Genomic DNA, 27,500 nt, shown 5'->3' on the forward strand with positions numbered 1-27,500 from the left:
CCATTAGAAGAAGAGAGCCTGCCGTTCACACAATCATTAAAAGCCAGTCATTTCCAGGAGTTATCTCACCTTCTGGGTAGCCTCTGAATTACGAATGGTTTCTAATGTTGTATAAATGTGTAGAATAAATATTACATTTCAACATTTCTGTCAACGAAGATTTGCTTCAGCCTGCGACACATAGTCATTTTGACAGTAGGCTAATATAGCTAATAAAGACACTTACATCATGTGTTGCCTTCATTATAAGACTTATATACGACTTTTAAAGTCATTTTGATAGTAGGCTATTATAGCTAACATAGACACTTACATCATGTGTTGTCTTCATTATAACACTTAAATAAGACTTTTAAAGTCATTTTGATAGTAGGCTAATATAGCTAATATAGACACTTACATCATGTGTTGCCTTCATTATAACACTTATATAAGGCTTTTAAAGTAATTTTGATAGTAGGCTATTATAGCTAATATAGACACTTACATCATGTGTTGCTTTCATTGTAACACGCTTATAAGACTTTTAAAGTCATTTTGATAGTAGGCTAATATAGAACTTACATCATGTGTTGCCTTCATTATAACACTTACCGTATTTTCCGCACCATAAGGCGCCCTGGGTTATAAGCCGCGCCTTCAATGAACGGCATATTTCAAAACTTTGTCCACCTATAAGCCGCCCCGTGTTGTAAGCCGCATCTAACTGCGCTAAAGGAATGTCAAAAAAACAGTCAGATAGGTCAGTCAAACTTTAATAATATATTAAAAACCAGCGTTCTAACAACTCTGTTCACTCCCAAAATGTACGCAAATGTGCAATCACAAACATAGTAAAATTCAAAATAGTGCAGAGCAATAGCAACATAATGTTGCTCGAACGTTAATGTCACAACACACAAAATAAACATAACGCTCACTTTCTGAAGTTATTCTTCATTCATAAATCCCTCGAATTCTTCTCTTTCGGTGTCCGAATTGAAAAGTTGGGCGAATGTGGGATCCAAAATGGCCGGCTCCGTCTCGCTGTCTCCCTGTCTTAGTGAAGGTGTGTTCGCCTTCGGTCATCCATTGTTCCCACGCAGTTAGCAGTCTAGCTTCGAATGCCCTGTTGACACCAATATCTAGCGGCTGGAGGTCTTTTGTCAATCCACCCGGAATGACGGCGAGTATTGAATTAAGCGCGTAAGCGTGTCTCTTAATGTGATGTTATGAGCTAGCAAATATAACAACTACACTAGCCAGCATGCAACGATAGTGACGAGCATGCGCGGTAGCCCTGAGAAGCGTTGTTGTATGTGCTGGCAGTTAGAATGTGGTTATGAGCACGCTGTGAGTAAACGTTGAGAACTCAGTTAACACGCCTCGTCTGCATTATTTATAATTAGACAGACAACACACTTAATAGGAGCCATTTTGGGGTCTTTACATAAACACACAAATGGAAATGAAACGTCACATATCCCAGCATGCACCGCGCGCTTCTTCTACGGGGAAAAAAGATGGCGGCTGTTTACCGTAGTTGCGAGACCTAAACTTTATGAAAATTAATATTAATATTAACCCATATATAAGGCGCACCGGATTATAAGGCGCACTGTCAGCTTTTGAGAAAATTTGTGGTTTTTAGGTGCGCCTTATAGTGCGGAAAATACGGTATATAAGACTTTTAAAGTCATTTTAATAGTAGGCTAATACAGCTAATATAGACACTTACATCATGTGTTGCCTTCATTATAACATTTATATAAGACTTTTAAAGTATTTTTTATAGTAGCCTAATATAGACACTTACATCATGTGTTGCCTTCATTATAACACTTACATAAGACTTTTAAAGTAATTTTGATAGTAGGCTAATACAGCTAATATAGACACTTACATCATGTGTTGCCTTCATTATAACACTTACATAAGACTTTTAAAGTAATTTTGGTAGTAGGCTAATATAGACACTTACATCATGTGTTGCCTTCATTATAACACTTATATAAGACTTTTAAAGTCATTATGATAGTAGGCTAATACAGCTAATATAGACACTTACATCATGTGTTGCCTTCATTATAACACTTATATAAGACTTTTAAAGTATTTTTTATAGTAGGCTAATATAGACACTCACATCATGTGTTGCCTTCATTATAACACTTATATAAGACTTTTAAAGTAATTTTGATAGTAGGCTAATATAGACAATTACATCATGTGTTGCCTTCATTATGACACTTATATAAGACTTTTAAAGTCATTTTGATAGTAGGCTAATATAGCTAATATAGACAATTACATCATGTGTTGCCTTTGTTATAACACTTATAAGACTTTTAAAGTCATTTTGATAGTAAGCTATTACAGCTAATGTAGACCCTTACGTCATGTGTTGCCTTCATTATAACACTTATATACGACTTTTAAAGTCATTTTGATAGTAGGCTAATACAGCTAATATAGACACATCATGTGTTGCCTTCATTATAACACTTATATACGACTTTTAAAGTCATTTTGATAGTAGGCTAATACAGCTAATATAGACACTTACATCATTATAACACTTACATAAGACTTTTAAAATAATTTTGGTAGTAGGCTAATATAGACACTTACATCATGTGTTGCCTTCATTATAGCACTTATATAAGACTTAAAGTCATTTTGATAGTAGGCTAATACAGCTAATATAGACACTTACATCATGTGTTGCCTTCATTATAACACTTATATAAGACTTTTAAAATATTTCTTATAGTAGGCTAATATAGACACATGTGTTGCCTTCATTATAACACTTATATACGACTTTTAAAGTCATTTTGATAGTAGGCTAATACAGACACTTACGTCATGTGTTGCCTTCATTATAACACTTATATAAGACTTTTAAAGTCACTTTGATAGTAGGCTATTATAGCTAATATAGACACTTACATCATGTGTTGCTTTCATTGTAACACGCTTATAAGACTTTTAAAGTCATTTTGATAGTAGGCTAATATAGAACTTACATCATGTGTTGCCTTCATTATAACACTTATATAAGACTTTTAAAGTCATTATGATAGTAGGCTAATACAGCTAATATAGACACTTACATCATGTGTTGCCTTCATTATAACACTTATATAAGACTTTTAAAGTATTTTTTATAGTAGGCTAATATAGACACTCACATCATGTGTTGCCTTCATTATAACACTTATATAAGACTTTTAAAGTAATTTTGATAGTAGGCTAATATAGCTAATATGGACAATTACATCATGTGTTGCCTTCATTATAACACTTATATACGACTTTTAAAGTCATTTTGATAGTAGGCTAATACAGCTAATATAGACACTTACATCATGTGTTGCCTTCATTATAACACTTATATACGACTTTTAAAGTCATTTTGATAGTAGGCTAATACAGCTAATATAGACACTTACATCATGTGTTGCCTTCATTATAACACTTACATAAGACTTTTAAAATAATTTTGGTAGTAGGCTAATATAGACACTTACATCATGTGTTGCCTTCATTATAGCACTTATATAAGACCTAAAGTCATTTTGATAATAGGCTAATACAGCTAATATAGACACTTACATCATGTGTTGCCTTCATTATAACACTTATATAAGACTTTTGAAATATTTCTTATAGTAGGCTAATATAGACACGTGTTGCCTTCATCATAACACTTATATACGACTTTTAAAGTCATTTTGATAGTAGGCTAATACAGACACTTACGTCATGTGTTGCCTTCATTATAACACTTATATAAGACTTTTAAAGTCACTTTGATAGTAGGCTATTATAGCTAATATAGACACTTACATCATGTGTTGCTTTCATTGTAACACGCTTATAAGACTTTTAAAGTCATTTTGATAGTAGGCTAATATAGAACTTACATCATGTGTTGCCTTCATTATAACACTTATATAAGACTTTTAAAGTCATTTTAATAGTAGGCTAATACAGCTAATATAGACACTTACATCATGTGTTGCCTTCATTATAACACTTATATAAGACTTTTAAAGTATTTTTTTATAGTAGGCTAATATAGACACTTACATCATGTGTTGCCTTCATTATAACACTTACATAAGACTTTTAAAGTAATTTTGGTAGTAGGCTAATATAGACACTTACATCATGTGTTGCCTTCATTATAACACTTATATAAGACTTTTAAAGTCATTACGATAGTAGGCTAATACAGCTAATATAGACACTTACATCATGTGTTGCCTTCATTATAACACTTATATAAGACTTTTAAAGTATTTTTTATAGTAGGCTAATATAGACACTCACATCATGTGTTGCCTTCATTATAACACTTATATAAGACTTTTAAAGTAATTTTGATAGTAGGCTAATATAGCTAATATAGACAATTACATCATGTGTTGCCTTCATTATAACACTTATATACGACTTTTAAAGTCATTTTGATAGTAGGCTAATACAGCTAATATAGACACTTACATCATGTGTTGCCTTCATTATAACACTTACATAAGACTTTTAAAATAATTTTGGTAGTAGGCTAATATAGACACTTACATCATGTGTTGCCTTCATTATAGCACTTATATAAGACTTAAAGTCATTTTGATAGTAGGCTAATACAGCTAATATAGACACTTACATCATGTGTTGCCTTCATTATAACACTTATATAAGACTTTTAAAATATTTCTTATAGTAGGCTAATATAGACACATGTGTTGCCTTCATTATGACACTTATATACGACTTTTAAAGTCATTTTGATAGTAGGCTAATACAGACACTTACGTCATGTGTTGCCTTCATTATAACACGTATATAAGACTTTTAAAGTCACTTTGATAGTGGGCGATTATAGTTAATATAGGCACTTACATCATGTGTTGCCTTCATTATAACACTTATATAAGACTTTTAAAGTCATTATGATAGTAGGCTAATACAGCTAATATAGACACTTACATCATGTGTTGCCTTCATTATAACACTTATATAAGACTTTTAAAGTCATTTTGGTAGTATGCTAATATAGACACTTACATCATGTGTTGCCTTCATAATAACACTTATATAAGACTTTTAAAGTCATTTTGATAGTAGCCTAATACAGACACTTACGTCATGTGTTGCCTTCATTATAACACTTATATAAGACTTTTAAAGTCATTTTGATAGTAGGCTAATACAGCTAATATGGACACGTACATCATGTGTTGCCCTCATTATAACACGCATATAAGACTTTTAAAGTCATTTTGATAGTAGGCTAATACAGCTAATATAGACACTTACATCATGTGTTGCCTTCATTATAACACTTATATAAGACTTTTAAAGTATTTTTATAGTAGGCTAATATAGACACATCATGTGTTGCCTTCATTATAACACTTATATAAGACTTTTAAAGTCATTTTGATAGTAGGCTAATACAGCTAATATGGACACGTACATCATGTGTTGCCCTCATTATAACACGCATATAAGACTTTTAAAGTCATTTTGATAGTAGGCTAATACAGCTAATATAGACACTTACATCATGTGTTGCCTTCATTATAACACTTATATAAGACTTTTAAAGTCATTATGATAGTAGGCTAATACAGCTAATATAGACACTTACATCATGTGTTGCCTTCATTATAACACTTATATAAGACTTTTAAAGTCATTTTGGTAGTATGCTAATATAGACACTTACATCATGTGTTGCCTTCTTAATAACACTTATATAAGACTTTTAAAGTCATTTTGATAGTAGCCTAATACAGACACTTACGTCATGTGTTGCCTTCATTATAACACTTATATAAGACTTTTAAAGTCATTTTGATAGTAGGCTAATACAGCTAATATGGACACGTACATCATGTGTTGCCCTCATTATAACACGCATATAAGACTTTTAAAGTCATTTTGATAGTAGGCTAATACAGCTAATATAGACACTTACATCATTATAACACTTACATAAGACTTTTAAAATAATTTTGGTAGTAGGCTAATATAGACACTTACATCATGTGTTGCCTTCATTATAGCACTTATATAAGACTTAAAGTCATTTTGATAGTAGGCTAATACAGCTAATATAGACACTTACATCATGTGTTGCCTTCATTATAACACTTATATAAGACTTTTAAAATATTTCTTATAGTAGGCTAATATAGACACATGTGTTGCCTTCATTATAACACTTATATACGACTTTTAAAGTCATTTTGATAGTAGGCTAATACAGACACTTACGTCATGTGTTGCCTTCATTATAACACTTATATAAGACTTTTAAAGTCACTTTGATAGTAGGCTATTATAGCTAATATAGACACTTACATCATGTGTTGCTTTCATTGTAACACGCTTATAAGACTTTTAAAGTCATTTTGATAGTAGGCTAATATAGAACTTACATCATGTGTTGCCTTCATTATAACACTTATATAAGACTTTTAAAGTCATTATGATAGTAGGCTAATACAGCTAATATAGACACTTACATCATGTGTTGCCTTCATTATAACACTTATATAAGACTTTTAAAGTATTTTTTATAGTAGGCTAATATAGACACTCACATCATGTGTTGCCTTCATTATAACACTTATATAAGACTTTTAAAGTAATTTTGATAGTAGGCTAATATAGCTAATATGGACAATTACATCATGTGTTGCCTTCATTATAACACTTATATACGACTTTTAAAGTCATTTTGATAGTAGGCTAATACAGCTAATATAGACACTTACATCATGTGTTGCCTTCATTATAACACTTATATACGACTTTTAAAGTCATTTTGATAGTAGGCTAATACAGCTAATATAGACACTTACATCATGTGTTGCCTTCATTATAACACTTACATAAGACTTTTAAAATAATTTTGGTAGTAGGCTAATATAGACACTTACATCATGTGTTGCCTTCATTATAGCACTTATATAAGACCTAAAGTCATTTTGATAGTAGGCTAATACAGCTAATATAGACACTTACATCATGTGTTGCCTTCATTATAACACTTATATAAGACTTTTAAAATATTTCTTATAGTAGGCTAATATAGACACGTGTTGCCTTCATCATAACACTTATATACGACTTTTAAAGTCATTTTGATAGTAGGCTAATACAGACACTTACGTCATGTGTTGCCTTCATTATAACACTTATATAAGACTTTTAAAGTCACTTTGATAGTAGGCTATTATAGCTAATATAGACACTTACATCATGTGTTGCTTTCATTGTAACACGCTTATAAGACTTTTAAAGTCATTTTGATAGTAGGCTAATATAGAACTTACATCATGTGTTGCCTTCATTATAACACTTATATAAGACTTTTAAAGTCATTTTAATAGTAGGCTAATACAGCTAATATAGACACTTACATCATGTGTTGCCTTCATTATAACACTTATATAAGACTTTTAAAGTATTTTTTTATAGTAGGCTAATATAGACACTTACATCATGTGTTGCCTTCATTATAACACTTACATAAGACTTTTAAAGTAATTTTGGTAGTAGGCTAATATAGACACTTACATCATGTGTTGCCTTCATTATAACACTTATATAAGACTTTTAAAGTCATTACGATAGTAGGCTAATACAGCTAATATAGACACTTACATCATGTGTTGCCTTCATTATAACACTTATATAAGACTTTTAAAGTATTTTTTATAGTAGGCTAATATAGACACTCACATCATGTGTTGCCTTCATTATAACACTTATATAAGACTTTTAAAGTAATTTTGATAGTAGGCTAATATAGCTAATATAGACAATTACATCATGTGTTGCCTTCATTATAACACTTATATACGACTTTTAAAGTCATTTTGATAGTAGGCTAATACAGCTAATATAGACACTTACATCATGTGTTGCCTTCATTATAACACTTACATAAGACTTTTAAAATAATTTTGGTAGTAGGCTAATATAGACACTTACATCATGTGTTGCCTTCATTATAGCACTTATATAAGACTTAAAGTCATTTTGATAGTAGGCTAATACAGCTAATATAGACACTTACATCATGTGTTGCCTTCATTATAACACTTATATAAGACTTTTAAAATATTTCTTATAGTAGGCTAATATAGACACATGTGTTGCCTTCATTATGACACTTATATACGACTTTTAAAGTCATTTTGATAGTAGGCTAATACAGACACTTACGTCATGTGTTGCCTTCATTATAACACGTATATAAGACTTTTAAAGTCACTTTGATAGTGGGCGATTATAGTTAATATAGGCACTTACATCATGTGTTGCCTTCATTATAACACTTATATAAGACTTTTAAAGTCATTATGATAGTAGGCTAATACAGCTAATATAGACACTTACATCATGTGTTGCCTTCATTATAACACTTATATAAGACTTTTAAAGTCATTTTGGTAGTATGCTAATATAGACACTTACATCATGTGTTGCCTTCATAATAACACTTATATAAGACTTTTAAAGTCATTTTGATAGTAGCCTAATACAGACACTTACGTCATGTGTTGCCTTCATTATAACACTTATATAAGACTTTTAAAGTCATTTTGATAGTAGGCTAATACAGCTAATATGGACACGTACATCATGTGTTGCCCTCATTATAACACGCATATAAGACTTTTAAAGTCATTTTGATAGTAGGCTAATACAGCTAATATAGACACTTACATCATGTGTTGCCTTCATTATAACACTTATATAAGACTTTTAAAGTATTTTTATAGTAGGCTAATATAGACACATCATGTGTTGCCTTCATTATAACACTTATATAAGACTTTTAAAGTCATTTTGATAGTAGGCTAATACAGCTAATATGGACACGTACATCATGTGTTGCCCTCATTATAACACGCATATAAGACTTTTAAAGTCATTTTGATAGTAGGCTAATACAGCTAATATAGACACTTACATCATGTGTTGCCTTCATTATAACACTTATATAAGACTTTTAAAGTCATTATGATAGTAGGCTAATACAGCTAATATAGACACTTACATCATGTGTTGCCTTCATTATAACACTTATATAAGACTTTTAAAGTCATTTTGGTAGTATGCTAATATAGACACTTACATCATGTGTTGCCTTCTTAATAACACTTATATAAGACTTTTAAAGTCATTTTGATAGTAGCCTAATACAGACACTTACGTCATGTGTTGCCTTCATTATAACACTTATATAAGACTTTTAAAGTCATTTTGATAGTAGGCTAATACAGCTAATATGGACACGTACATCATGTGTTGCCCTCATTATAACACGCATATAAGACTTTTAAAGTCATTTTGATAGTAGGCTAATACAGCTAATATAGACACTTACATCATGTGTTGCCTTCATTATAACACTTATATAAGACTTTTAAAGTATTTTTATAGTAGGCTAATACAGACACATCATGTGTTGCCTTCATTATAACACTTATATAAGACTTTTAAAGTCATTTTGATAGTAGGCTAATACAGCTAATATGGACACGTACATCATGTGTTGCCCTCATTATAACACGCATATAAGACTTTTAAAGTCATTTTGATAGTAGGCTAATACAGCTAATATAGACACTTACATCATGTGTTGCCTTCATTATAACACTTATATAAGACTTTTAAAGTCATTATGATAGTAGGCTAATACAGCTAATATAGACACTTACATCATGTGTTGCCTTCATTATAACACTTATATAAGACTTTTAAAGTCATTTTGGTAGTATGCTAATATAGACACTTACATCATGTGTTGCCTTCATAATAACACTTATATAAGACTTTTAAAGTCATTTTGATAGTAGGCTAATACAGACACTTACGTCATGTGTTGCCTTCATTATAACACTTATATAAGACTTTTAAAGTCATTTTGATAATAGGCTAATACAGCTAATATGGACACGTACATCATGTGTTGCCCTCATTATAACACGCATATAAGACTTTTAAGGTCATTTTGATAGTAGGCTAATACAGCTAATATAGACACTTACATCATGTGTTGCCTTCATTATAACACTTATATAAGACTTTTAAAGTATTTTTATAGTAGGCTAATATAGACACATCATGTGTTGCCTTCATTATAACACTTATATAAGACTTTTAAAGTCATTTTGATAGTAGGCTAATACAGCTAATATGGACACGTACATCATGTGTTGCCCTCATTATAACACACATATAAGACTTTTAAAGTCATTTTGATAGTAGGCTAATACAGCTAATATAGACACTTACATCATGTGTTGCCTTCATTATAACACTTATATAAGACTTTTAAAGTATTTTTATAGTAGGCTAATATAGACACATCATGTGTTGCCTTCATTATAACACTTATTTACGACTTTTAAAGTAATTTTGATAGTAGACTAATACAGCTAATATAGACACTTACATCATGTGTTGCCTTCATTATAACACTTATATAAGACTTTTAAAGTATTTTAATAATAGGCTAATATAGACACTTACATCATGTGTTGCCTTCATTATAACACTTATATAAGCCTTTTAAAGTAATTTTTATAGTAGGCTAATATAGACACATCATGTGTTGCCTTCATTATAACACTTATATACGACTTTTCATTTTTTTGGCTCCAGACAGTTTTGTTTTTTGTACGTTTTGGGTTGCCGACCCCTGGGCTACTGTGACGTTACACACAGTTGGAACAGTTTGAAAAACTGGAATTTATAGAGATTTTTTTTTTGCCGCACTACTAGCATGTGGTCAGAGGACCTCTGCTGGTGGCCAACAGGAACTGCATCAACATGCGTTAGAAGCTGCTCTCCTAGTGTCGTGTGACGCGAAGAAATGATTGATTACAATTGGACCGCATGGCACGGAGTACCTAATGAATCTGGTACAACGGACTCGCGTTGAGGTTTGACAAGCGTGCACACCTTGTCCGAGTTGCGTTGCACACAAACTTCCTGTAGAAGATGCTGACCTCAATTTGCTTCACGCCATGTCGTGGGGAAAGTTTTTTTTTTCTTCTCTCTTTCTTAAAGCAGTGCAGCTGCGGCTGTCACAGGAAAAGCTTCTCGCAGAAACCGTAACTGTTTTTTCTCGGCTTAGCCCTCGCTGATGCATCACTGGCGGCGCCGACATCCGCTTTTGGTTTTAAAAGAAGCAGCTCAGTGACAGCTCTCGCTAGCTTTACCCAAAAAAAAATAAAAAAAATAAAAAATGGTTGCTTATCCACACGTAAACACACAACTCAAAGCGACGTCGCGCATAGCACCACAAAAAAAGAGACACCGGCACCAACAGCGAGTAAAATAAGGATGGGTAGTTTTTCACACATGAACCAATACGGTACCTGGGAATCGATACTCAACACTTACTTTTGTGTGTGCTCGTGTTAATAAATGTTCATTTGTTCTATAATAAAATCAGTTTTTTTATTTTAAATTTAACTGTGAGCTAATTAAAAACAACAGTTGTTACATCTTGTTTTCTCACACTTTTGCATTGTAGTCTTTGCCATTAAAGGGGGAATTTGCACTTTTTTGGATTTTTTTTTACGCATCATTCACAGTCTTTATGTAAGACAAGAACACATATGTATTTATTTTTTATTATGCATTCTAAGTCGTAAAATATGGCGAATACAATGCAGCCAATGAGAGTGTGGAAGTCGCTTCCTAGCGGTCCCACTGTCAGACACGGCACCGGAGCCAAGCGTGCAGGTTCAACAAGGTTTTAATGATAATGTTTTTTCAACAAAAGTATTCTCTCCTATTAGAACATGACTTTTCAGTCACGTGCGTATCCTCTCTCTGCTCCTGCTCCCAGTTAAAGACAACAGATGATTAGATTAACACGTACCACCTGTGAAATCTAATCACCTGCCAGCTGTGTCTCGCCGTCAACACTGCCACACCCCCGTCTGATGGTGCTCTGTCCTCAGCACCATGGACAGAGGTGGTGACTTTTCCTCCTGCAGGCAGCGCTGACTACACCTCCCTCCACAGAGAGTAATCCCATAAGGCCCTCTAAAAAAACATCGGAATTACCCATGTCGTGACCTGAATAATAACCAAGTATTTGCGATATTGTTATTGTAATTGCTAACGCAGACAAACTATTTTTTAGCAGCGCCGTGATCACTATATTAAACGATCGCTATATTGACATACTGAGCTGCTGCATCGCCTCTGAGTTGGTGAAAGGTAATCAGATATTATAAATCAAGTCTCCCACCTAGATAGTAGAAGGTTGTGGACATAAACCGAGAAGTTGGTCAACCTTGACATCCAATATAGACCCGGCGATGACAAGAAAGTCACGGAAAGATTGTGGCCACCTTTTTTGGTGAGGGTTGTGATTAATTCTTCATCCAAACACGAGTATATAAACATCCCATCAGTCTTTATCCTAGTGAGAGCAGACATTGTACAGTAAGTGATTGTTTTATGATTTTGATCTTGTTTGGCATTTAGCAATACTGCTACATGATGCTTAGTTTTTAACTAAAGCTGCATCTGTGCAGCACACAGCTTCTAAAACGTGTAGATCATCCTCCTTATATTCAGCCTCAAAAAATATGTTTCTGGATCATCATTAATGCCAAAGTAGTCTTTGATTGTTGTTGTTGTTGAAGGGAAAAGCGAACGTTGTGGTGCGTCTGTGAAAATAATACGCCGTTGTATGCTTAAAATGATAAAAATATGTAAATATTACATGTTATTATGAATGTTACTACATTACATACATACTTACAGCATGTGTATAAAACCTTGATGGAGGTTTTTGAATGTTTTTTAGAGCGCTTTATATGAACCCCGTTTCCATTTGAGTTGGGAAATTGTGTTAGATGTAAATATAAACGGAATACAATGATTTGCAAATCCTTTTCAACACATATTCAATTGAATGCACTACAAAGACAAGATATTTGATGTTCAAACTCATAAACTTAATTTTTATTTTTTGCAAATAATAATTAACTTAGAATTACATGGCTGCAACACGTGCCAAAGTAGTTGGGAAAGGGCATGTTTACCACTGTGTTACATGGCCTTTCCTTTTAACAACACTCAGTAAAGGTTTGGGAACTGAGGAGACACATTTTTTAAGCTTCTCAGGTGGAATTCTTTCCCATTCTTGCTTGATGTACAGCTTAAGTTGTTCAACAGTCCGGGGGTCTCCGTTGTGGTATTTTAGGCTTCATAATGCGCCACACATTTTCAATGGGAGACAGGTCTGGACTACAGGCAGGCCAGTCTAGTACCCGCACTCTTTTACTATGAAGCCACGTTGATGTAACATGTGGCTTGGCATTGTCTTGCTGAAATAAGCAGGGGCGTCCATGGTAACATTGCTTGGATGGCAACATATGTTGCTCCAAAACCTGTATGTACCTTTCAGCATTAATGGCACCTTCACAGATGTGTAAGTTACCCATGTCTTGGGCACTAATACACCCCCATACCATCACAGATGCTGGCTTTTCAACTTTGCACCTATAACAATCCAGATGGTTCTTTTCCTCTTTGGTCCGGAGGACACGACGTCCACAGTTTCCAAAAACAATTTGAAATGTGGACTCGTCAGACCACAGAAGACTTTTCCACTTTGTATCAGTCCATCTTAGATGAGCTCAGGCCCAGCAAAGCCGACGGCGTTTCTGGGTGTTGTTGATAAACAGTTTTCGCCTTGCATAGGAGGGTTTTAACTTGTACTTACAGATGTAGCGACTAACTGTAGTTACTGACAGTGGGTTTTTGAAGTGTTCCTGAGCCCATGTGGTGATATCCTTTACACACTGATGTCTCTTGTTGATGAAGTACAGCCTGAGGGACCGAAGGTCACGGGCTTAGCTGCTTACGTGCAGTGATTTCTCCAGATTCTCTGAACCCTTTGATGATATTACGGACCGTAGATGGTGAAATCCCTAAATTCCTTGCAATAGCTGCTTGAGAAAGGTTTTTCTTAAACTGTTCAACAATTTGCTCACGCATTTGTTGACAAAGTGGTGACCCTCGCCCCATCCTTGTTTGTGAATGACTGAGCATTTCATGGAATCTACTTTTATACCCAATCATGGCACCCACCTGTTCCCAATTTGCCTGTTCACGTGTGGGATGTTCCAAATAAGTGTTTGATGAGCATTCCTCAACTTTATCAGTATTTATTGCCACCTTTCCCAACTTCTTTGTCACGTGTTGCTGGCATCAAATTCTAAAGTTAATGATTATTTGCAAAACAAAAAAAAAAGTTTATCAGTTTGGACATCAAATATGTTGTCTTTGTAGCATATTCAACTGAATATGGGTTGAAAAGGATTTGCAAATCATTGTATTCCGTTTATATTTACATCTAGCACAATTTCCCAACTCATATGGAAACGGGGTTTGTAGTTGGAATAGGGCGACATTGTTAGCTGACTTTGGCTAATGTTTATTTACGAGTTAGAATGCATAAAAAATGAAATTTTAAGTATACTTGTTTTTTGACGCACCTATTATGTAAACCTCAAAAAAATTCAAATATGTTGAGAAATTAGGTTGCGGCGTGGTCACTTTTGCGTGCGGACCAAGATGATAAAAATAGGTTTGTGTGTACACGGCCTTCAATGGGCAGTTGGGAGAGTGGCCGTGGCAGCAACCTGAGGGTTCCTGGTTCGATCCCCACCTTCTACCAACCTAGTCATGTCCGTAGTGTCCTTGAGCGAGACACTTCACCCTTGCTCCTGATGGGTCGTGGTTAGGGCCTTGCATGGCAGCTCCCGCCATCAGTGTGTGAATGGGTGAATGTGGAAATAGTGTCAAAGCGCTTTGAGTACCTTGAAGGTAGAAAAGCGCTACACAAGTATAACCCATTTATCATTTAATTTAATGAGACAAAAGGAGCGTGGTACATCTGCTGTAAAGAGGCGTGTCAGGTTGTTCAGCAGTAGCGTGGATGACAAGAAGGGTGTAATGTTCCCATCAGCGCACTGACCCAGTGTTTTCTTTGCGCTTTCAGACGATTCATTCCCTCACCAGTTCGCACAACGCGGCTAATTAATCAGATAAGTACGACAGGCCGCTTCTCTCTCAGACGCCAAGCAATTTGAGCTGAGAGGCGACGCTTGGCGACATGTGTCGGCAGGGTCGTCATGACGACCACTCGCGCCGTTAAAAAGAACAGACCGTGCGGTGGGACAAGGCCTCGGCGGTCTTGACGAATATTGTGGCGACGTCTTCCGCGCAACATTAACTCTGGCTGTTTGTCTCACGCCGGCCGCGTGCAATTAACGGCGATGGTGATTACATTTCGAGGCCATTAAGCGCGGCCGGCGAGTGTTAATTTGTCATCGTTCAGCAACACGCAGGCGAGATGCAAAAGACTTTGTTTGCAAGCGTGACGGCGAACGGCGAAGGTGTGAGGAACAGCAGTTTATAGTTGCCACGGATGATGCAGTGATCCTTCATCCAGTCATTCACAAACTGTGGTACGGTACGCGCGCTCCTTCTAGCGGTAGACCAAAAAAAATCACTTACAGGAAATTACAGATTTTTTCCCCCCTACACTTTGAACCACGCGGCTCATAAAACAGTGCGGGTAATTTATGGATTTTTTTTTTCTTTTTCTTACGGCTACGAGGGATTCTGGGTATTTGTTCTGTTGTGTTTATGTTGTGTTACGGTGCGGATGTTCTCCCGAAATGTGTTTGTCATTCTTGTTTGGTGTGGGTTCACAGTGTGGCGCATATTTGTAACAGTGTTAAAGTTGTTTATACGGCCACCCTCAGTGTGACCTGTATGGCTGTTGATCAAGTATGTCTTGCAGTCACTTACGTGTGTCTGAAGAAGCCGCATATACTATGCGACTGGGTGGCACGCTGTTTGTATGGTGAAAAAGCGGACACGACGGTGCTAAAGGCAGTGCCATCACAGCACGCCCTTAATAATGTTGTCCGGGAGAATGGTTTCCCCGGGAGATTTTCGGGAGGGGCACTGGAATTCGGGAGGGTTGGCAAGTATGCTCACGGGCCACACTAACATTAAACTTTCATATTAAGGTGGGGGCCGCAAAATAACGTCTCGCGGGCCGCAATTGGTCCGCGGGCCGCGTGTCTGAGACCACTGATCTAGTGGTAGACCAAAAAAATCACTTACAGGAAATTACAGATTTTTTTCCCCTACACTTTGAACCCCGCGGCTCATAAAACGGTGTGGGTAATTTATGGATTTTTTTTTTCTTTTTCTTACGGCTACAAGGGATTCTGGGTATTTGTTCTGTTGTGTTTATGTTGTGTTACGGTGTGGATGTTCTCCCGAAATGTGTTTGTCATTCTTGTTTGGTGTGGGTTCACAGTGTGGCGCATATTTGTAACAGTGTTAAAGTTGTTTATACGGCCACCCTCAGTGTGACCTGTATGGCTGTTGATCAAGTATGTCTTGCAGTCACTTACTTGTGTCTGAAGAAGCCGCGTATACTATGCGACTGAGTGGCACACTGTTTGTATGGTGAAAAAGCGGACGCGACGGTGCTAAAGGCAGTGCCATCACAGCACGCTCTTAATAATGTTGTCCGGGAGAATGGTTTCCCCGGGAGATTTTCGGGAGAGGCACTGGAATTCAGGAGGGTTGGCAAGTATGCTCACGGGCCACACTAACATTAAACTTTCATATTAAGGTGGGGGCCGCAAAATAACGTCTCGCGGGCCGTGTGTCTGAGACCACTGATCTAGTGGTAGACCAAAAAAATCACTTACAGGAAATTACAGATTTTTTTCCCCCTACACTTTGAACCCCGCGGCTCATAAAACAGTGCGGGTAATTTATGGATTTTTTTTATGGATGGGGCGAGAGTCACCACTTTGTCAACAAATGCGTGAGCAAATCGTCCAACAGTTTACAAACAACATTTCTCAACCAGCTAATGCAAGGAATTTAGGGATTTCACCATCTACGGTCCATAATATCATCAAAAAGTTCAGAGAATCTGGAGAAATCACTGCACGTAAGCGGCAAAGCCCGTGGCCTTGGATCCCTCAGGCGGTACTGCATCAAAAAGTGACACCAGTGTATAAAGGAGATCACCACATGGGCTCAGGAACAAATCAGAAAACCACTGTCTGTCGCTACATCTGTAAGTGCAAGTTAAAACTCTACTATGCAAAGCAAAAGCCATTTATCAACAACACCCAGAAACGCCGCCAGCTTCGCTGGGCCCGAGCTCATCTAAGATGGACTGATGCAAAGTGAATAAGTGTTCTGTGTGCTGACATTAAAACATTTTTTTGGAAACTGTGGACGTCATGTCCTCCGGACAAAAAGAGGAAAAGAACCATCCGGATTGTTATAGGAGCAAAGTTTAAAAGCCATCATCTGTGATGGTATGGGGGTGTATTAGTGCCCAAGACATGGGTAACTTACACATCTGTGAAGGCGCCATTAATGCTGAAAGGTACATACAGGTTTTGGAGCAACATATGTTGCCATCCAAGCAATGTCTTTTTCATGGACGCCCCTGCTTATTTCAGCAAGACAATGCCAAGCCACATTCTGCATGTTTTACACCAGTGTGGTTTCGTAGTAAAAGAGTGTGGGTACCAGACTGGCCTGCCTGTAGTCCAGACCTGTCTCCCATTGAAAATGTGTGGCGCATTATGAAGCCTGAAATACGACATCGGAGACCCCCGGACTGTTGAACAACTTAAGCTGTACATCAAGCAAGAATGGCAAAGAATTCCACCTGAAAAGCTTCAAAAATTGGTCTCCTCAGTTCCCAAACGTTTACTGAGTGTTGTTAAAAGGAAAGGCCATGTAACACAGTGGTAAAAATGCCCCTGGGCCAACTTTTTTGCGATTAAATTCCAAGTTAATGATTATTTGCAAAAAAAAAAAAAAAAAGTTTCTCAATTGGAACATTAAATATCTTGTCTTTGCAGTCTATTCAATTGAATATAAGTTGAAAAGGATTTGCAAATCATTGTATTCTCTTTTTATTTACGAATTACACAACGTGCCAACTTCACCGGTTTTGGGATCAAAGTCAAGTCAAAACAACAACTATGACGAGCTCAACTGTCCTGTAACACAAGCACAAACAAAGAAGTCCCTTTAGAGCCCTCACAAACGACCAGAAATCACACAAAAAACCTCAGTTTAACGACCACATTGCTACAATAATAAACATTTCAGAAAGTTAAATCTACTTATCTGCCAAGGAGCAGACGGAGGGGGGGAAATGAGGTGTGTGTGCTTTTGGAAGAGAGGTATGCTGTGATACAAGCCGCCTTCCTTCACTACGAGCAAGCACCAAATGGCTGCTGATCGGGACACAAAATGGACGAGTCCAAAGAAACATGGTTTGCACACAGAGGCATATTTGGCTCGACCTAAAAGTTTGTCAACCTAAGAGTTTGCAAATGGAGAGGTACGGAAACCGAGGTTCCGCTGTAACTCACCAGTTACATAGTAGCCGAGTACTTTGTACTTACTCTCAAGTAATTACTGGAATGACTGCCTTTTAGTTTACTGCACTCGTGTATTCTCAAGTCAGAAATGATTGGAGTGCAATTTCAGCCCGCGGTTTGAAGTCCTAATAGCGCTTGAACAAAGAGCTGTAATGTTCTCCGTCTTCTCCGGTAATGGACTGGAGCTTCGGCTGCAAACCGCACGCTTTGATTCCTCGGAACGCCGTCCAGCATTCTTGACAGCCCAGAAAATAGCGTGCGGAGAGACGGCGGAAGGGGAAAGGGTTAGTGGAAAGAAGAGGAGTCGTCCTCGGCTTGGGGTGGTTTGTAAGTCAGCCTTCTACTTCATGTTGGCGGCGGAGGATTCGAAGCGGGCTTTAAAGGCTCCTCGTCATCATCATCAACACTCAGGCGTTGTGCGCATGCAAGATTTAAACCGGAGTCTGCCGCCGCCGCCAGGAAACAAATCAGTTCGAGCAGGACGGAACATGAAAGCCACGGAGTGGAAACAAACAATAAAAATGTCACAACCAGGCGGACGAGGGGGGATCACAGGCGTGACGGCGGGCGTGTTGGGAACCATGGAAGCTTTTGTTTGGACGGCACGGAAGACGCTCAAAGACGGAATGTACAAAGTGCGTCTTCTGCCAGCTCCGGCCTGGAAGTGACACTGACGGATGAGGGCAGTGGGGGAGGCACACTCAGTCCAAACGCGAAACGTTGCATCGGAACCACCAGTTGAAAGTTCAACTCAGAGTGCGGCCAGATTCTTTGGTAAACAACATGATTACTAAGTAGAAATGCAGTCGAGCACAGGTGTAGTCCAAGGTCATGCTCACTCAGACAAACAGAGGTCGATGCCCTACTGACTATTTCAATAGGCTCAGACTATGGAGTCAATCCTAGGTGTAGTTCTGTTAGGTACTGTTGCGTCGACCATCTCTTCCTCCCAGGGAATCTAAGTTGCTGGTCAATCCCAAGTTCTTTCGATGACATATATGCTGAGTAAGAGATCCTCAAGACAGAGTAGGAATACTTGCCAAACCCTCCCGATTTTCCCGGGAGACTCCCGAATTTCAGTGCCCCTCTCGAAAATCTCCCGGGGCAACCATTCTCCCGATTTCCACCCGGATAACAATATTGGGAGTGTGCCTTTAAGGCACTGCCTTAAAGGTCTACTGAAACCCACTACTACCAACCACGCAGTCTGATAGTTTATATATCAATGATGAAATCTTAACATTGCAACACATGCCAATACGGCCGGGTTAGCTTACTAAAGTGCAATTTTAAATTCCGCGATGAATATCCTGCTGAAAACGTCTCGGTATGATGACGTCAGCGCGTGACGTCACGGATTGTAGAGGACATTTTGGGACAGCATGGTGGCCAGCTATTAAGTCGTCTGTTTTCATCGCAAAATTCCACAGTATTCTGGACATCTGTATTGGTGAATCTTTTGCAATTTGTTCAATGAACAATGGAGACAGCAAAGAAGAAAGCTGTAGGTGGGAAGCGGTGTATTGCGGCCGGCTGCAGCAACACAAACACAGCCGGTGTTTCATTGTTTACATTCCCGAAAGATGACAGTCAAGCTTTACCATTGGCCTGTGGAGAACTGGGACAACAGAGACTCTTACCATGAGGACTTTGAGTTGGATACGCAGACGCGGTACCGTGAGTACGCTTCCAAACATTTGATTGCTTGCCCGTACGTGCGTGCCGCTATGTGCATGTCACGTACGTAACTTTGGGGAAATGTATGTGCTGTATGAACTTTGGGGAGGTGAACGGTACTTTGGGCTGTGGGATTGAGTGTGTTGTGCAGGTGTTTGAGTTGTATTGGCGGGTTATATGGACGGGGTGGGGGGTGTTGTTATGCGGGATTAATTTGTGGCATATTAAATATAAGCCTGGTTGTGTTGTGGCTAATAGAGTATATATATGTCTTGTGTTTATTTACTGTTTTAGTCATTCCCAGCTGAATATCAGGTCCCACCCGCCTCTCACAGCATCTTCCCTATCTGAATCGCTCCCACTGCCCTCTAGTCCTTTATTCTCACTTTCCTCATCCACGAATCTTTCATCCTTGCTCTAATTAATGGGGAAATTGTTGCTTTCTCGGTCCGAATCGCTCTCGCTGCTGGTGGCCATGATTGTAAACAATGTGCAGATGTGAGGAGCTCCACAACCTGTGACGTCACACTACTCGTCTGCTACTTCCGGTACAGGCAAGGCTTTTTTATCAGCGACCAAAAGTTGCGAACTTTATCGTCGATGTTATCTACTAAATCCTTTCAGCAAAAATATGGCAATATCGCGAAATGATCAAGTATGACACATAGAATGGACCTGCTATCCCCGTTTGAATAAGAAAATCGCATTTCAGTAGACCTTTAAGCATCCTCTCTCACCTGAATCCTTCACCCCCTAACAGCCGCATGCTGTCCAGGCGTCCGCTGACACGTTGTGTCATTTTTTAACTGGTTTAATTATACCGTTAATTTGAAGCACACACAAGTGAATGCCAAACATACTTGGTCAACAGCCATACATGTCACACTGACGGTGGCCGTATAAACAACTTTAACACTGTTACTAATATGCGCCACACTGTGAACCTACACCAAACAAGAATGACAAACACATTTCGGGAGACCATCCGCACCGTAACACAACATAAACACAACAGAGCAAATACCCAGAACCCCTTGCAGCACTAACTCTTCTGGGACGCTACAATAACATCTACGGCTTTTGGAGCTCAGTGCACAACTGCCAAAATTATTGGAAAAAAGAAATTCATTCCAACCAGGACAGCTCGAAGGGGAAGGGGTATGCTGCCTGCACCTCAACCCCGCCCCCATCTCCCGAATTCGGAGGTCTCAAGGTTGGCAAGTATGGTCCAAACGCGAAATGTTGCGTCGGAAGTTGAAAGTTCAACTCCGAGTGCGGCCAGATTCTTTGGTAAACAACATGATTACTAAGTAGAAATGCAGCAGAGCACAAGCGTAGTCCAAGGTCATGCTCACTCAGACAAGCAGAGGTCGATGCCCTACTGACTATTTCAATAGGCTCAGACTATGGAGTCAATCCTAGGTGTAGTTCTGTTAGGTACTGTTGCGTCCACCAGCTCTTCCTCCCAGGGAATCTAAGTTGCTGGTCAATCCCAAGTTCTTTCGATGGCATATATGCTGAGTAAGAGATCCTCAAGACAGAATAGGAATATTGTCAAGTTTTACTGAAATTTCAGGAGATCAACTTAATCAATACATTCATATCGGCTACTCGAGTTGATCTGACATTCAAACGGAAAAGCCAACTCCTTGCACACAAAGAAAGCCTCCCCCCGTCTCCTTTGCAACACGGATAAGGAAGATTTGGGGGTTTGGTTTCACATTCCGATGGCTTATGACACTAAACAGACACCGGAAGACAAAGAGAGACTGGAAGAATATACAAAGGAAAAGTACTAGATACTCTAAACATGGCTATGTAAAAAGAAAGAACTCTTAAACATCTATGTATTCTCCACAGTACCAATCGTATAGGTGGCAGTAGTGGGGCAGTATAAGTACCTGGGAGTCCACTTGAACAGCAGACTGGACTGGAAGGACAACAGCAAAGCTGTATACAAGAAGGGCATGAGCAGACTCTTTTTCCTGAGGAAGCTTAGGTCCTTTAATGCAGTGGTCCCCAACCACCGGTCCGTGACGCCTTTGCTACCGGGCCGCAGAGAAACATTAAATAATTTATAAAAGACTGCATTTTCTCCAACTTAACTTTGGCCTGTCCCACCAGACCAGGGGTGTCAAACTTGTTTTCACTGAGGGCCACACCGAAGTCATGGCTGCCATGAGAGGGCCGCTTGTTACAGTAAATAATTAATGAATTTGCCTATGAATTTAAAATAGTTTTTTAAATATTTCTTATGTAAAGACTAAAAAAAAAAAAAGCGTATTTTACCACTTTTTTTTGCCAGACTTTTACTGTAAAATACATAGTGTTTGTTTTTTTTAAAGTATTATTATTTTTACAACATAAATAGAAATACAGTATCGCTGTTTAATTTTATTTTGGCAACTCAGCTTCCAGTTTTTTACCATAATAAAATGTGGTACCATAAAAACATCAACCGTGGATTTTACAGTACACCTTCTATGTTAGCTACCTCTTTGTTTATAATATATATTTTCCGCTGAATCTACTCTCTATTTTATGCTGCAGATGTTACATGTACTGTAATATTGTACAAACCCCGTTTCCATATGAGTTGGGAAATTGTGTTAGATGTAAATATAAACGGAATACAATGATTTGCAAATCCTTTTCAACCCATATTCAATTGAATGCACTACAAAGACAAGATATTTGATGTTCAAACTCATAAACTTTTTTTTTTTTTTTTTTGCAAATAATTAACTTGGAATTTCATGGCTGCAACACGTGCCAAAGTAGTTGGGAAAGGGCATGTTCACCACTGTGTTACATGGCCCATCCTTTTAACAACACTCAGTAAACGTTTGGGAACTGAGGAGACACATTTTTGAAGCTTTTCAGGTGGAATTCTTTCCCATTCTTGCTTGATGTACAGCTTAAGTTGTTCAACAGTCCGGGGGTCTCCGTTGTGGTATTTTAGGCTTCATAATGCGCCACACATTTTCAATGGGAGACAGGTCTGGACTACAGGCAGGCCAGTCTAGTACCCGCACTCTTTTACTATGAAGCCACGATGTTGTAACGTGGCTTGGCATTGTCTTGCTGAAATAAGCAGGGGCGTCCATGATAACGTTGCTTGGATGGCAACATATGTTGCTCCAAAACCTGTATGTACCTTTCAGCATTAATGGCGCCTTCACAGATGTGTAAGTTACCCATGTCTTAGGCACTAATACACCCCCCTACCATCACAGATGCTGGCTTTTCAACTTTGCGCCTATAACAATCCAAATGGTTATTTTCCTCTTTGGTCCAGAGGACACGACGTCCACAGTTTCCAAAAACAATTTGAAATGTGGACTCGTCAGACCACAGAACACTTTTCCACTTTGCATCAGTCCATCTTAGATGAGCTCGGGCCCAGCGGAGCCGGCGGCGTTTCTGGGTGTTGTTGATAATTGGCTTTGGCTTTGCATAGTAGAGTTTTAACTTTCACTTACAGATGTGGCGACCAACTGTAGTTACTGACAGTGGTTTTCTGAAGTGTTTCTGAGCCCATGTGGTGATATCCTTTACACACTGATATCGCTTTTTGATGCAGTACAGCCTGAGGGATCGAAAGTCCGTAATATCATCGCTTACGTGCAGTGATTTCTCCAGATTCTCTGAACCTTTTGTTGATATTACGGACCTTACATGGTGAAATCATTTAATTCCTTGCAATAGCTCGTTGAGAAATGTTGTTCTTAAACTGTTCAACAATTTGCTCACGCATTTGTTCACAAAGTGGTGACCCTCGCCCCCATCCTTGTTTGTGAATGACTGAGCATTGCATGGAAGCTGCTTTTATACCCAATCATGGCACCCACCTGTTCCCAATTAGCCTGTTCACCTGCGGGATGTTCCAAATAAGTGTTTGATGAGTGTTCCTTTAACTTTCTCAGTCTTTTTTGCCACTTGTGCCAGCTTTTTTGAAACATGTTTCAGGCGTCAAATTCCAAATGAGCTAATATTTGCAAAAAATAACAACGTTTTCCAGTTTGAACGTTAAGTATCTTGTCTTTGCAGTCTATTCAATTGAATATAAGTTGAAAATGATTTTACAAATCATTGTATTTTGTTTTTATTTACCATTTACACAACATGCCAACTTCACTGGTTTTGGGGTTTGTACTAATATGATGCCTTTTAGGAGGCTATTCAAAGTACAGGAAGAAGATTCATGATAAACGTCTTGAACTAATGTAAAATTAAATATTATTCATCTCAATATGTGAATTATAAGGGAAATAACTATTTATTAGGAGAATGGTTTTATTTAGAAATCATTGTGCTACAAAATGAGGTGGAAAAGGGGTGGGGGGGATTTAATAAGATGTGCTTCTTTCTACTCCTTTTCAGACATGTTGTAAAGAGAAATGAAAATATGTAAAAATATGCGATGTATAACTAGTGTTGGAAATAAACTTCAGGCAAATCCGACTATTAAATACAAGTGTTTGCATACCAATACTAGAGTACACACGGGGAAGTATTACTACCAAGTACTGATCATCTCTTGTTCTGTCCTCCGCAGTGATGGCAGCCTGGCTACCAAACAGATCGTGTTCCTGCAGAGACCCGTCCTGGGCCGAAAGCGGAGGGAATCCAAGGTACCCGACCTCTTGTTTTCTCGGCTAATGTCAGTTTGCCCCGCGTGTCACCGCAGGATCGTATATCCACAGCCTTTTGCCACGGCCGTGTTTTCCTTTGCACGCAAAACAATCATCTCTGTGTGTGTGTGCGATGGAGGATTCCTCAGCAGTGGGTGAAAAGTGTTTACAGAAGCAAAGCAACACATTTATCGCCCGTGACCCCGAGTCGTGGCGATAACCTGCCAAGTTGACCTTCGTCCGCACCAAGTGAACCCGTGTTGACTTTCAGTGACCTGAATGTAGGCCAGCGTGGCAGCAACAACACGTTTGATAACAGAAAGAGATGTTCTGCTGGGTGGAGACTAATATCCTGCTGACATTTGACTCAGTCAATTAGTTTGGTCTTATTTTTGTTTCGACTGTTTGCCTTCCAGCTACAGACGTCTCGCAATTGTCCACACCAGACTAGGGTTAGGCTGGGTTAGTGAATAAATACATGAAAATAAATAGAAAAAAAAAAGAACTAAATCAATGAAATATTCAAAAATTCAATCATAAATAAATACATTAATACAGTTTTAAATAAACAGAATAATTAATAAACAAAATAAATACAATTAATACAAATTAAATATTAAATAAATAAATAGAACACAAATAAATACATAGAAACAATTTTAAAAAATGTAATATAAAATAAAAAGACAGAATAAGAGAAAGAAACAAACAAACAAATAATTATAATGAACAAACATTAAGCAATAAATAAATACATACAGTATACATAAATAAATAAATAGATGAAAACAATTACAAAAATAAAATCAAATATTAAATAAACGGAAAGAAAGATAGAAAAAAGAAAGAAAATGAATAAAAAATTAAGTAATAAATAAATAATATAAATCATACATAAATAAATAAATAGATACAAAACAATTAACAAAAATTATAATTAATATAAAATAAACCTAAAGAAAGAAAGAAATGATTAAAATGAACAACAATGAAGTAATAAATTAATACATAAATAAATAAATACATAAAAAAACTGTTCCAAAATGTTTTATTTAATATAATATAAACGGAAAGAAACAAACAAACACACAAACAAATAAACCAAAAAACAAATAATTAAAATGAACAAAAATCATGTAATAAATAAATACATACATTATACATATATAAATAGATAAAAACATTTCCAAAAAAATTTATTTAATATAAAATAAAATAAATAAAGAAAGAAAGAAACAAAGAAAGATAAATAATAAATAAATAAATTGTACATAGATGAATGACTAAATAGTTAAAAAAAAAAAAAAAAACTATTAAAAAATACAATTAAATATAAAACAAAGAGAAATAAAGAAAAAAGTAATTAAAATTAACAAACATTAAATAAATAAATAAATAGATTATACATAAATAAATTAATAATTAGATAAAAAACAATTCCAAAAAATTAAATGAAACAAGAAACAAGGGCAGTATCAGTATATCATAGATATGGACTGATTAGATCAATATTTTTATTTTCTCAACATGTTTCTGTTGTGGATCGTTTTTGTTAATGTTTACAAACTCAGTGAATAATTCCCTGGTCGTGTACACTTGACACACGTGATCCTTGTTGGATGATTTCACTCATGGATAATCGGTATCGGAATTGGCAGCATAAAACTCTGACTCTAACACTTTCACAACAGGATATGTGTCAAATGTTTATGGTTTTAAATTTTTTTTATGACATTTCAGAAAAATAAAGTTAATGAAATAAACTTCATAAAATGTACCTTCAGGTCCAAAGGATGGATATTAATTTACTGGTTGAAGATAGAACCGTGAGTAGTTCATAATACATTTTTGATTTGAAAATAATTAGGAACCGGGATCTAAACGAGGAATCGGAACCAGAATAGTCCATATTTAAATGTTGTCCAACTAGGGATGGGTACCGTACACATTTGAACCGACACTGTACATATTCCTCGTACCTGGTCATCGGTACCGGTACATTTGTGTGTGTTGATAAATATAAATTGTTTTTGATGGTTAAAATTTAATTTCTTATTGCAACATTTAAAAGTGAGCTGATTATGAAACTGCTCTCCAGTGGTAATATCATTTTTCATGATCACAATTGCAGGTATGACACTAAGTTGCAGTTGCAACTTAGTGGCAGAAATGTATAGTTTATGGTGTGTTGCTCAGTTCAGTCGTTGCGCCCAACAAAGTGTTAATACTGCAAGTGTTATACTAATTGCACACCAGCTGTATGTGCATCTTAGTTGTAGTTTTAATTAACGCATTTGAAGGTGTTGAAATCAAAAAGTGAAAATTTCTAATGCTAATCAGTAGCATGTCAATAGCAAATCCAATGTAAATTAGCATCAAGCTAGCGCATTTGTGGAAAGGTGTAGCCTAAAATATCTTGGAGCGTTTGATTTTTTGTCAATTACTTTGTTGCCAAGTGCCGAAGTACAAAGAATGGGTGTTTTGGGCATGACGTCACATATAACATAGGTACCAAAACATAGCACCATTGGATTTTACGTGAATCGGTAGAACCGGCGAGATTCAGTCGGTTCCAAAAAAGTACCGGATTCGGTACCCATCCCCATGTCCAATCCCACACCTGACCGACTAGTACTTGTTATGTCAGAGCAGCACCTTCAAGCCTGTGTGTGTGTGTCTTCATGTTTGTCCAACGCTAACG

General features: G+C 37.1%; 1 protein-coding gene across 3 annotated transcripts in view; it reads left to right on the plus strand.

Annotated features, from left to right (window-relative positions):
- rftn1b (raftlin, lipid raft linker 1b) overlaps positions 1-27,500 on the plus strand; it is a 346,988-nt gene that overhangs the window by 316,962 nt on the left and 2,526 nt on the right. For all 3 annotated transcript variants that reach the window (XM_061956676.2, XM_061956684.2, XM_061956666.2), the window contains exon 9: positions 24,724-24,799. In XM_061956676.2, coding sequence (XP_061812660.2) covers positions 24,724-24,799 — 76 coding nt within the window. The remainder of the gene's footprint in view (positions 1-24,723; positions 24,800-27,500) is intronic.

Source organism: Nerophis lumbriciformis, linkage group LG04 (genome assembly GCF_033978685.3).
Source record: "Nerophis lumbriciformis linkage group LG04, RoL_Nlum_v2.1, whole genome shotgun sequence".
NCBI lineage: Eukaryota > Metazoa > Chordata > Actinopteri > Syngnathiformes > Syngnathidae > Nerophis > Nerophis lumbriciformis.